General features: G+C 30.4%; 1 protein-coding gene across 1 annotated transcript in view; it reads right to left on the minus strand.

Moving 5' to 3' along the window:
* The window catches only part of LOC107451743 (integrin beta-PS), a 51,671-nt gene that overhangs the window by 36,442 nt on the left and 2,589 nt on the right, over nucleotides 1-12,640 (minus strand). The window contains exons 3-7 of the mRNA XM_043054866.2: nucleotides 10,845-10,933; nucleotides 7,662-7,769; nucleotides 6,280-6,364; nucleotides 4,919-5,147; nucleotides 3,288-3,459 (exon numbers count right to left, since the gene is read on the minus strand). Coding sequence (XP_042910800.1) covers nucleotides 3,288-3,459; nucleotides 4,919-5,147; nucleotides 6,280-6,364; nucleotides 7,662-7,769; nucleotides 10,845-10,933 — 683 coding nt within the window. The remainder of the gene's footprint in view (nucleotides 1-3,287; nucleotides 3,460-4,918; nucleotides 5,148-6,279; nucleotides 6,365-7,661; nucleotides 7,770-10,844; nucleotides 10,934-12,640) is intronic.

The raw sequence follows: 12,640 nt of genomic DNA on the forward strand, positions 1-12,640 counted from the left end.
TTTCATAATTTTATAACCGTCGTCGAACAGCCGACCTAATTATGTGCTTACGCCTACTCATGTTTAACTCCGTAAATTCAATTTTAAATCATATCCAAAAGACAGGGAGAGTCCTTTATAAAGTATTGAGAGAAATTTGCCTCCATATTGGACTTCTTGATGGAACTAGCCCGCATTTACGTTACATTTTGAGGAAAACATCCCACGGTTAGCCTGACTTCAAGGAGACTCCTGATCTTCTGAACCACAACGGCTAGGCCTGATTAATAATAAAAAATGGCTGCTTATAAAAAAATAATTTCATTGAGATAAAGATGAACATTTAGTTGAAATCCTATTACCGCCAAGCAATCTGAAAAACATTTTCTAGGTTTTCCTTTGCGTGTAACGCAAAATTTTATTACTTTAATTTCAACTTAATCTTGGTTAAAATAAATTATTTTTATAACTTTTATAAACATTGTTTTACGCCGATATTTAAATTGCACGTTACTTTGATTTTTGGAATGAGTTAAAAATTACAAAAAATATGAAGAGCATCTCGCTATATTCACCGAAATAATTGACTGTCTGTCAAAGACGCTAAAAAAATTATTTATTATATAAAAAAAATTCATTACGATTACTGAGCATTTCGCTGGAACTCCTTAAGCGTCAAGCAATCTGAAAGATATTTTCGTGGTTTCCCTTTACGTGTAACGCAAAATATGATTGTTTTCTTAAAAAAAACATTCATAAAGGCAGCAATGTTTAAATATTTACATAAATTATGAATTATTTTATCTATATTCCTTGTAAATCAAAACAAAATGAAGAGCATTTGATTGTGGGCAATTAATTAGCAAGGTACATAGTCTTACGCGGACATTAAGTAATGAATTGGGAGATTTTTTTACTGATATATATATATATATATATATATATATATATACAAAGAAAAAAAAGTCTGATGATCCTCAATCCTTTGTGATCATCTGGCTGCTCTTAGATATCAATTCTCATTGAGTAGAATCAATAAAATACAATGGCAAAGAGTGAAGGGTGTTTCTAATGATCGCTCTTCCTCTTTTTTCCATTTCTCCTGGCAATCAAACAGTTTTGTAATGTTTTGAGTATCGCCTTCCTCAATAGTGATAAATGAAATTCAAATATAGAATTTTGATTATTCTTTGCTTAAGGCATCTAGACACCCTCAACAACTTTATAGAAAATTATTAAAGTTTCGATTTTTTTTTTGGCGAGTTGCAGCATTAAAAGTTTATTTTTGCTGTAATTTCTCTGAATTTTTGTTTTTCCTTTTTCGACATTTTGAGAAAAAAACATATTAAGAAATATCGTTTTTATAACACACTCAGTAGCAAAACTTTTAAATTGTTGTTGAGAATGGTTATTGAGAATTCTATTATTAAGTTTGAATGAATTATTATTAAGTTATTGAGAATTTTTTTTATCACTACGCTTGCAAGTACTTTGCTATAAAATAGACGAAAAGAATTTTTTCTTAAAATTAAAATAACTAAAAGTAATGACTTCTTCATTAGAATTATATTTATATTTCGAGAAAAATGCACTTTGTTTTTTTAAAAAATCTACTGAAACAAAAATATTACGAACGTACTAAAAAAGATTTTAGACTAATCTAAAAATTGTGAGGAAGGCGTATACACAAAATTTGAAGACTCTTCGATAAAAAAAAAAACTTTTTCAGTTATTATGATACACATCGCAACACAAAGCATAAAAAAAAATCAAAACATTACAAAACACAAGCAAGATAAAAACTTGTATGTTGTTCAATGTTTTGTCATAGGCCTGTTACTCGAGCTTTAATTATCGTAGTTATGAAACTTTACAGCTAATCAAAATATACGATTCCTAATACTTTTATTCGGAAAAAATCTCATTTAATCGAAGTTCGATTTGATGATCCTTAAAAATGAATTTGAGACCCCTAATGTTTAAACATTCCTGACTTCATATTTGACAAGAATTCTAAAAATATACACTGAGTGGCCAAATTATTATGACCACCCCTTCAGTCGTCTGCTTCCATACCCTATACGGCGCAATGTGCGTCGAACAGTCCGTTCGCACTCACGGAAATGCTCACGGTTTTGGCACCGCTTGGCGCGGTCTAGAATAAGCTTTCTGAAAACCGAAAAATTGAGAATATGGTAACCCGCCCAATCCTTACGTCACATCTTACAACAGCGTGCAACCCTATTTCGTTGATTGAGTAGAAAAATGATTGTGCTATTCTGTTTTATTTATAAATGTTTTTCTTATTCACTTCTATCTTCACATCGCTCTTGTATTTTTTATAAGCAGTTCTTGTTTTGAATGAAAAATTCATACTTGCTTTAATGTTTATGTTTCACAATTTTATTTAAAAATAGATTCTTGTAAAACTTTTATTTCTCAACTGTCTTTTTTTTTATTGTTCTTGAAAATGTGAAATGTAATCATGTTTTTCTTATTTTTTTTTATATCTAATAGACAGTCTACAATTCTTCATTGTGCCTTGTGTGCTTAGTGTAATAGGCTTGTTGCTTAAATAAGCTTGTGTGTTCGTTATATACTAAGTATGACTTCGTCAAGTTATGTACAATGTGTAAAAGCTTTTTACAAATGTTTCAACCGAAAGTAATAAGAAACTGGAATTTAAAAACAAATTCTTTTTATTCAGATTTCTTTTCACCAGCCCCTTAGTAAAATAATTCATATTTTTATGTATTTAAATTTGTTATGAAAATTTTTGCAAAAATAATTCTTGTCGTTTTAAAACAAAATACAAAAATAATTCTCATCGCAATTTACAATTGCGCATGTCAATATCAATTTGCAATAAAAATACATGATTAATAATTAATTGTAAGATAGAATTCTATATATGAAAGCAATAAAAGCCATAGTTTTGAAATAGTTTAGCAGACACCAATCGAAGGAAATTAAATGAGTTTTATTGCTGTTAGAGATACACTCTGCTTGTAGCTCTGTTTGTCTTATCTATCCTAAGCTAGCAACTGCAACTTTCATTCTGCAAAGTTTACAGACATTGTTTTTGTTTCGTATGTGATGTAAAAATTCAACATTTAAAAACTAATTCTTAATATCTCAGATGCTTATTATTAGATATATGAATANCCAGATAGAAATATCTTCGGGTACAAGAGAAATGCTACGTATATTTTAAAAGCAAATCATTTTAATGATTTTTTTTTAAAATCAAAAATTAAAGATCTATGAACTTGTCTTTGGAAGGAATAAAAGAAACAGGTATGACTTACTTCGCAAACTATTGCTTGCATCAGAGCATCCAACCCTCCTTCTGGTGCATCAAGATTTCCAGATACGGGAGCTTGATGCACGTTTTTGGCAAACTCACGCGTCTTGGAACTCAGAGGCATATTGTTTTTAAAACCATAGGGAGCTGCACATCCTGTACAAGGCTCTTTCAATCTAAATCACACAGAGAAGCCTTAGTGAGTTTAATACATGGTGCACCATCCGGAGCATAATTTTTATTTTTTTAAAAATTTGTCTAAAAGGAATCAATTATTTTCTACACATTTAGAATCACATTTGATGGACGGTGTTTTCTACACTAGGGAACGCTGCAAGCTCGGTACCGCCTAAATTTCCGGGTTACTGTTTCCGTTGTGTTTTAAAGCCATTTGGCATCATTGCGAACAATGATGATACCTCTCTGAGATTCTTACGAACAATGTATTTGATTACTTATTACTTGTGTTTACAATGCTAAAAGTGTTAACACTAACGTAAGATGGTGCACAGCCTGCAACACGAACAAACAGTAATGAACTTATGGAAAGAGGCCACATCAAGACTGCCAAAAAAGCGAGTTATTCAAAATATAGCAACCATGTCACCTTTTTAACAATGCATCTCTAAATAACTAAAGCAAATTTTCACTTCAAACTCACCAGAATTACATAATAACATTAATATCTTATGAAATACGGCAGATTTGAGTTTAGAAATTATCTAATTTATTTCTTTTTATTGAAAACAAAATTATCCGTTTGAAAATATCGCCTCGCAGAATAACATGTAGTAAGCAGCTACAAACTTTCTAACCGGAACTAGAGCAGGCATACATCTCGAGATTGTTATTGTTTACATTTCTACTGAAAACACCATCCATAGTAAAGATTGAAGAGTTGAGTGGATGAAAGATGTAAACGATATTTTGGCGAATTTGGATTAGCATTAATCCTCTCAGGAGTCGAGAAATTTTGATCAAACTTTTAAATGAGGGGATAGCCCCAGAAAATCGAAAAGCGAATGAATTGAAACTAATGATCATTGTTCCTTTTTGGTGCGAACTACTAATGGGGCATTCTTTATACGGCAAAAGAAAAAAGATAAATTTTGCAAAGTATTTTAACAACCAAGTAGCATAAGTAAGAAGGTCAGTAATGATTGAGCACAAACTAAGAATCATCTTCTTTACATGCACAACAACCACTTGTAGGCCTTGTCAGTCCCAACCACGCTCTCCTTCAAACGTGTTCTATCTGTAGCGATACCTCTCTAATATTGAATTTTTAGATATCTTTTTCGATGTCACTCAAACATCTAGCCGGTGACTTTCCTTTAGCTCAATATCCGTTAGGTTTTGTGAGCATCAGGATATTAATGGGGTAACCTTCCGAATTTTTCTTAGCATGACCCAAAAATGTTAATCTGTTACAATGGATGACTACTATTTAAAAGTTATATAAAAAAAAGAGCAGATGACTTTCTTTTACTTTTTTTTAATCATTTCAGTAGCTTAACATGTATTAAACCTAGAACTAACTGTTTTAAAATTACTCTTTCCGAATTTGTAAGTCCACATTTTCTATCGTTGAAATGTATTAATTAAGTGTATATGTGAGTTTGTGTTTGTTCATACTTATCAGGGTGAGAATTGACGAATGGTGCAACAGTTTTGTCAACAAATGATCCGAACCCAAGTCTGAAATTTGTTGTAATTGTTTCCATTTCGCGTGCCAATTTATTTCCCAGCTCAGCCAGTTTTTCTTTGTCGTCTGCCATCGAGTTGGAGAGATCCATCAAGTAGTACAAATCTACCGGATAATCCACTGCCTGACGAAATTCTAACTTAAATTTCTGTGCAGAATCTAATAAACAAACAAATGAAAATCACATTAAATTTTTATAGCAATATTACGTTAATTTAATTTATTTTGCAAGCTGTGGCTTATTAGATAGAATATTCGACTCCAAATAAGGTCACCTAGGTTCGAATCCCAGTGAGTTTCGTTCGATTCGAATTCGGCATCAGGCTCGCAACGACCACAATGCTCATGTAGACGGGTCATGGATTAGAATTTCCTAGCCGTCTGGCTAACCAGTCTGATTTCACCATGAAATACAAATATGGGTTAGTTCCATCAAAGAGTGCCTCACGAAGACTATAATTTGTTCCAATGCTTGGTCAAGGAGTTTCTTTCTCTTCTGGGACAGGTTCAAAACTACAAAGCTATGGAGTTGAATATTTATAGCCCTTAACCCGAAATCGGGTCGACGGTTCAACCCCGGTTATAAAATAAAATAAACGTATTTCACATTTGAGTAGTTCAGGTTTTTCAAACTTCCTTGGCAATGGTTCCCAACGCATTTGTAAAGTTCAGCCATAAGTTTTTCATAAACAAATATGTGGTTCATTAATAAATAGGTTGATTTATAAATTTCACAATAATTAATTAATAAACTTCACAATTAATTAATAAGTTTCACTATATATGTAACAATGTAAATTTGTGTAATTTACATTGTTGCACATGGAGTAAAAATGAGTAATAAGTATTTTCTGGTGTGTCCTAAAACTCAGTAATGATAATAAATGTAATGTAATAGTGTAAAATTATGTATTTTACATTGTCGAAATACATTTTACCCTTTTTATTAGTCAATTAACGATAACATAGAGCTTGATTTGTTTTTATCTAATTGATAAGTTATTTAAAAATGACGTATTTTTCCGCAAAAGCAATGCAAACGTGATTTCCACTATAATACTTAAGATATGAGCAATACCTAAACTTATTGAATTAAGTAAAAATATTATTATGTAAAAATAAAAGCAGGAAACGCCCCGTATAAATATTGTTAAAATCAAACTTGCTATCACAGAAAAGAAATCATGAATTTTATTAAAATTCTAGTTAGTCGATAGTTTATAAATATCATGAAAATATAAACGCAACAGAATAATACGATATTTAGTTGTAAACAAATTATGTTGCTTACTTGGTCTGAGTTTTATTGTTATTTCTTGCGGCTTTATCTGTATAGCTTCGCTTTCTTTTGCTCCTTTATCACTCAAACTCATATCCTGCACAAAATAAAGTAACTTGTAAGATTAATTTTCATATTTGATAATATATAAATCTTAGAGCCCTGCAATGAAATAAGAATAAAAATATTATACTTTGTTAAAAGCAAATAAAGTTATGTTAAAAGCTAATGACTGCTTTTTTTTAATATTATAAATCTAAATTTGTACTTTTTGAAAGTCGATTAAAAATCATTCATGATGGGATAATTATTTTAAACGTATCAGAAAGCAACGTAGCAAAAAACATTGTGGTACGTTACTGAATCTATTGTTTCCCTTGCTGACAATATGTTATCAGTATAATATTTTTTTTCTTCCAATGTCCACCTGTGTTAACATTCGTCAATTCAGGCATATACAGGGCGATTTTGTTGGCCTCTCTTTCAGGGGCACCATATTAGGTGGGCCAACGTTGCTCCCCCAGTGAGGATAGATAGTAGAGAGAAGGAAAGAACATCCATGCCTTCCCCGGGATTCAAACCCAGAACCTTTCTGACGTAAGGACAGTTCCCTGCCCCCTACACACCGGTCGGCTTATCAGTATAATATTACAAATGCTATTTGAGTTACCATAATAGAATCTATTGTTTCCCTTGGTGAAAATAAGTTATCAATTATCAATATTATATTACAAATCTCATTAAATTTTCGTGATACGATCTGTTGTTTCCCTTGATGAAAATATGTTATCAGGATTACATTATAAAACTCATTGAGTTACCGTGATAGGATTTACTGTTTCTCATGGTTAAAATATATGTTATCAGGTTTACAATACAAAATCGTTGAGGTACTGGGAAACGATGTATTGTTTCCCTTGATGAAAATATGTTATCAGGATTACATTACAAAACTCATTGAGTTACCGTGATAGGATTTATTGTTTCCCTTGGTGAAAATAAGTTAGCAATATTATACAAATTACAAATCTCATTGAATTACCGTTATATGATCTATTGTTTCCCTTGGTGAAAATAAGTTATCAATATTATATTACAAATCTTATTGAATTATCGTTATATGATCTATTGTTTCTCTTGATGAAAATATGTTATCAGGATAACTATACAAAACTCATTTAGTTACCATGATACGGTCTATTGCTGAAAATGTGTTATCAGTATCATATTATAAATGCTATTGAGTTACCATAATAGAATCTAATGCTTCCCTTGGTGAAAAATATGCTATCAGTATCATATTACAAATGTCATTGAGTTACCATAATTGAATCTAATGCTTCCCTTGGTGAAAATATGCTATCAGTATCATATTACAAATGTCATTGAGTTACCGTGATAATATCTATTGTTTCCTTCGGTAAAAATATACTATCAGGATTACATTTCTTCTTCAGATTTTCTAAGATATCACATCTTCTGGCTCCAGATTTTGAGTAACCCTGAAATAAATTTAACAAACATCTTCACAAGCAAGCAAATTAATTTAACCACTCAGTAAATGGTTAAAGACGAATTTAATTTTCCCTAAACCCTTTGACGCAGATGAGACATCGATGTCCCTTTTCTATTTCGTTTTTCTGACGTTCTAATTGCAAGCAAAAGTTTTGGTGTTTTCTAATTGTAAAAAACAGCCTAATATTTACTAAACAAATCTGCTGGATTGTCGGAATTATATTTGTAGTTTGGAAATTTTTTTTTTCCATTTATATTCAAAAATTTTCATTAATTGATTTTGTAAATTAAAGAAATTTAACGATGAATATCTGTTTATTTTAGATCTGAATAACTGTAAATGAAAACAAATTTGAAAAATTATTATTTGGAAGATTTTACCCTAAATGCAGAAAAAGACACAGATGTTTCATGCTGTATTTCATAACAACAAATTATTAAAATGCTAAAGATAATATCTTTGATATATTTCGAGCTAAATTAATACAAAATACGATTAAAAACTATGAAAATATGTTTAATGAACATTCTGCGTCAAAAGCTTGATGGTAAAATAAAGAAACACAGAGCAACATCCAACTGCTCGTGGGATGCTATAAATAGTTGAAGCCTCTATTTTCACACTACACTGAGTTCCGATTAAAATATAAGTACTCTAGCTAAGTTGAAATCTCTCGAAGCTAATTTCGCGATAAATTTTGCTTGAAATTCGGATTAGATTCAGCGAATAGAAAACAATAAAACTCGTGTTTGGCCGAGAGCTAAAGTGGAAAATTTAACGCTTTTTCTTGTCGGAAAGTGGTCGAAATTTTGATTGCAAGTTCCCACCTAACTGTAAGCGAGTTCATTAAAAAAATTCAGTAAAAATAATTTCATTCGTGGTTTATTTATTTTAATAGGAAGCTCTGTAACAAATTTCTGTTATTGAAATTCATATTCATTGATTAATTTAGATATTTTTGGGGAATATTTTTAAACTTTTAATAATAGAAAAACCTAATAAATAATAATGATTCAGGTAGGTCAGATCTTCAAGGACACAGCTGATAAGATTGTGTTGAAGTGGCTTTTCTGTCTAGGGCTCGTCTGACATCTGACATCACATGCTGTTTTGTAAAGTGTGAAGTTGATATTTAGCCAATTCAAGAATTTGTTGTGGAGCAATACCTGCCAAGACGACAGTGGCAAATAAAAAAAATGTAAGTACTTAGGCAGTTTAAAACGTAATTGTTGAAAAGAATGATGTAATGAAAAATAAAACACTTCTCATATCTCTCTCAGTGCTATTTAAAAAAACAAGTGCTGAAGTTTCTTTGTTTAATGTGAAAAAGTGTAAGATGAACAAACTTTTACTAAATTCTGTTACAAGTTAAGAAAAACCCAATATCCCTGTTGAGAGATCCCGTTTACACATAAATACACGCCAAATTGATGCCAAGCTCCAAAACGCGAATAATAGAAAAATCTAAAATATGACTCGCCAACTCTGATTTAAAACATTTACGAAAGAATAACAAATATTGCTTTTTGCAGACGATTTTCTTCGAGACCGAAACAAAATTTTAAAAAATACTGTATCTCAAGTGAGTACTTGTACTTCAAGAAGAACTCCAAAACCCATATATGTGATCTATGACGTCAGCACCAGCTAATTTTTATCAGCAAAATGGCGTATTAAAGTTGAGCTAAGTTTCTCCACATAAGTTAGAATGTTAATTAACGATAATTTAATTAAATGCGCAGCCATATCGCACATCGAATTAGTTGAAATATAATTCTTTCTCGTCTACTTTTTTTACTTAACGTAGATTTATTACTTGTTTATGCATTTTATTGATATAATTTTGTTTTGTATACCTGGCAACTTCGATGCATAATTCGTTTGTTTATGTTCTACATGGCTTCGTGCCTGTCTTTGTGTTAAGTCTCTGTGTAAATATATAGTGAAAGAATTGGAATCTTTGAGAAATAATATTTGTGAAAAAAGTTAGAATGTGTCACATAAGAGAATCGATACTTGACGGGCTTGGCTAACCAGAAATAGAATGGAAAGAACAGTTGCTAACATAAACAAATGCCACGTTTCAACAACCAATTAGGATCGAGATGCCACACTACGTCACTTGCAGTTATCCCATTGATTTGTTAAGGGCATGTCAGTATTAGACGCGCCATTTTTAGTGGTCTAATCAAATTCAATGCTCCTTAAACGTCATATAATTTTTTTTTCAAGAGCGAATATTCTCCTTATTTATCGAAATATGCCGAAAAGTCTAGGATTCCAGTATGAGTACGAAATTGCAACCTTTTTCTAATAATTCCTTGTGTAAAAGATAGCACAAATCAAATTTCTGTCTGGCGTGTTTAACTTCAAAAATCTTTTATATTGTTTTTAAAAGCCTATTCGTATAAGTTGTTAACGAAATAAAAAGGTCGTTGATGATTATACTTAATACTTATACCGCAATACTTAATTTCCAAACCGTAATAGTCTTTTTTTTTAACTTGATACGGAGTATAGAATTCAGCGTCACTAAAGACTATTAACGAAAATAACCCAACACGTTTATTACGAATGCTTTTAAAATATTTTTTAATGTCTTTCAATCGAACAGCAAAAGATTCAGTGAAAAAAATTATTTTTAATAACAAAAAGTGTAAACATCAAAGATTACGCTAAGATAATTTAAATTCAGATAATGATATTGTTCATAAAATGACAGTATAAGGGGAAATGACAGTGTAATTGGTTTTTTTAAAAAAGTGTGCAAGTTCAACAACATTTTTTTCAACAGTATATTTGCAATTCAGATGAGGAAGTGTATATTGACTTTTACGTAGACATGAACACTGCGAGAAATAAACGAAACACCTTGAATAACTAGAATAAATACGTATTTTGAGCTGTGTACACATTTAAAAAATCAAACACGAAATGCTCGTTATATTTGTCTTAAATAGCACAGAAGACCTAAAATTTCTACGTGAAAAAGAAACTTGCTAATGTTTGCCTTCAATTGAGTCACTTTTTAAATTTCTGAATTGATTATATCTAAACATACTTCTTGTGAACACCATGCGCACAACGGACTCTCTGCTATACACTGCGCACAGGTTTCCTTCCCGCAAAGATGATCATTGGCGACTGCGCCTGAAACAAAATTAAAATACTATTAGAAAATGAATTTTTCTTACCTAAAAATGAAAGTTAACCTTTATTTGGATCATTTTATCAGAGGGTATTCCAAAAATGACTGACGATTTGAAAAAATCCACCGAGAGAAAAACGAAAAGAGATGGAAATTTATGGTTTGCTGAGTTCTGCTTAAGAAATGAGTTAATTCTCCCATTAAATTTAAAAAATAATTACCAATATCGTTACCAGTTGACTCTGTCGTTAATAAAAGCACTCAAATAATGTTTTCTGTTGCGTGTCAGACTACTACAATTGAAATATTTGCAAGTGCGTCTTTCAGTTCAATCATCAGACCACATTGTTATTGCAAACTAGTGTTCATTTTTAAAACATTGTTTTATAGTTTTTCCCAGTTAGAAGCGCCATTTTCAAATGATTTATTACGAATTCAGAAACTAGGTTTAAAAAAAATTATTTTCTAAAGCAGAACGTTGTAAATCATCTATTTTTCTTGAATCGATTGTTGTCAATTATTTTTTAGGATTTTCGATTTGAGACTCACAGCTAAAATTAAAAAGATCAAAAATCTAGATTTAAAAATCTGAAATTACTTTAAAAAAAACTTCAATGCTAAACCATAAACACTGCCTTAATTGTTTTAGCCTTATAAATTATTTGTTTTACCGAGCTTATTAGGAATAAATTAATAATATTTTAATAATAATCTCGTTTTAATGTAATCATTCAACAAATAATAAACTACTTACATAGCTATGCAATTTTCTGTAGTCATAATTATACCACAGATTATAGCATGAAAATACTAATTAATGCCAATGTGAATTTTGAAGGAGACGATTTGACAAATTAATTATCGGCAATATAAATTTTAAGGGAGACGTAATTATACCACAGATTATAGCATAAAAATACTAAATAATGCCAATGTGAATTTTGAAGGAGATGATTTGACAAATTAATTATGGGCAATATAAATTTTGAAGGAGACGTTTTTAAAATTAATTATGATCAACAGGAATTTTGAAGGAGGCGATTTGAAAAGTTAATTATGGGCAATATGAATTTTGAAGGAGATGGAAAACTCTATTATGCTTGGATTGTTTTTCAGAAAAGTAACTTATATTTTGCAACAAAAATTTGGAAGTTGCATCCGTTAATTTAAAAATAAATCTTTTATTCTATGAAGTAGACCTAATTTAAGGAAAAAATGAAAGACAATTTTTAGACTGGGTGCTTTACGCGTCAAAATCTGACATGATGTTTTTCAAATAAATTTCAAATAATATTTCTTATTGCTAGAACATATTCTATTTTGAATTCCTTAAAAAAATTTCTCTATAATCATGTGTTAAGTTAGATAAAAAAGAAAACGTACTATAAATCCTAATATCAAACGATTTGGAAAAATGATTTCTACAATTCTAAATAAAAAAAAATTTGATTTAGTCTTTTTTTTTCATTTAATACTGCAGAAATGAAACTAAAAAAAAAACAACATAAAATCAAATCAAATATGAAATAAAATGAGATTTATATAGCTCTAAAATTGAGTTTGATTAATCTACTTTATAACATTAGGGGGACCGGAAAGTAATGTCGCTTCGACGCATTAAATATTCGTTAGTCTTAAAAACCAATTCATTTTTTTTCGATCCATTTCGATTCATTTTCGATCCGACATTGAAAGGTTGTTGCTAAAGA

Source organism: Parasteatoda tepidariorum, chromosome 3 (assembly GCF_043381705.1).
Source record: "Parasteatoda tepidariorum isolate YZ-2023 chromosome 3, CAS_Ptep_4.0, whole genome shotgun sequence".
Lineage (NCBI taxonomy): Eukaryota > Metazoa > Arthropoda > Arachnida > Araneae > Theridiidae > Parasteatoda > Parasteatoda tepidariorum.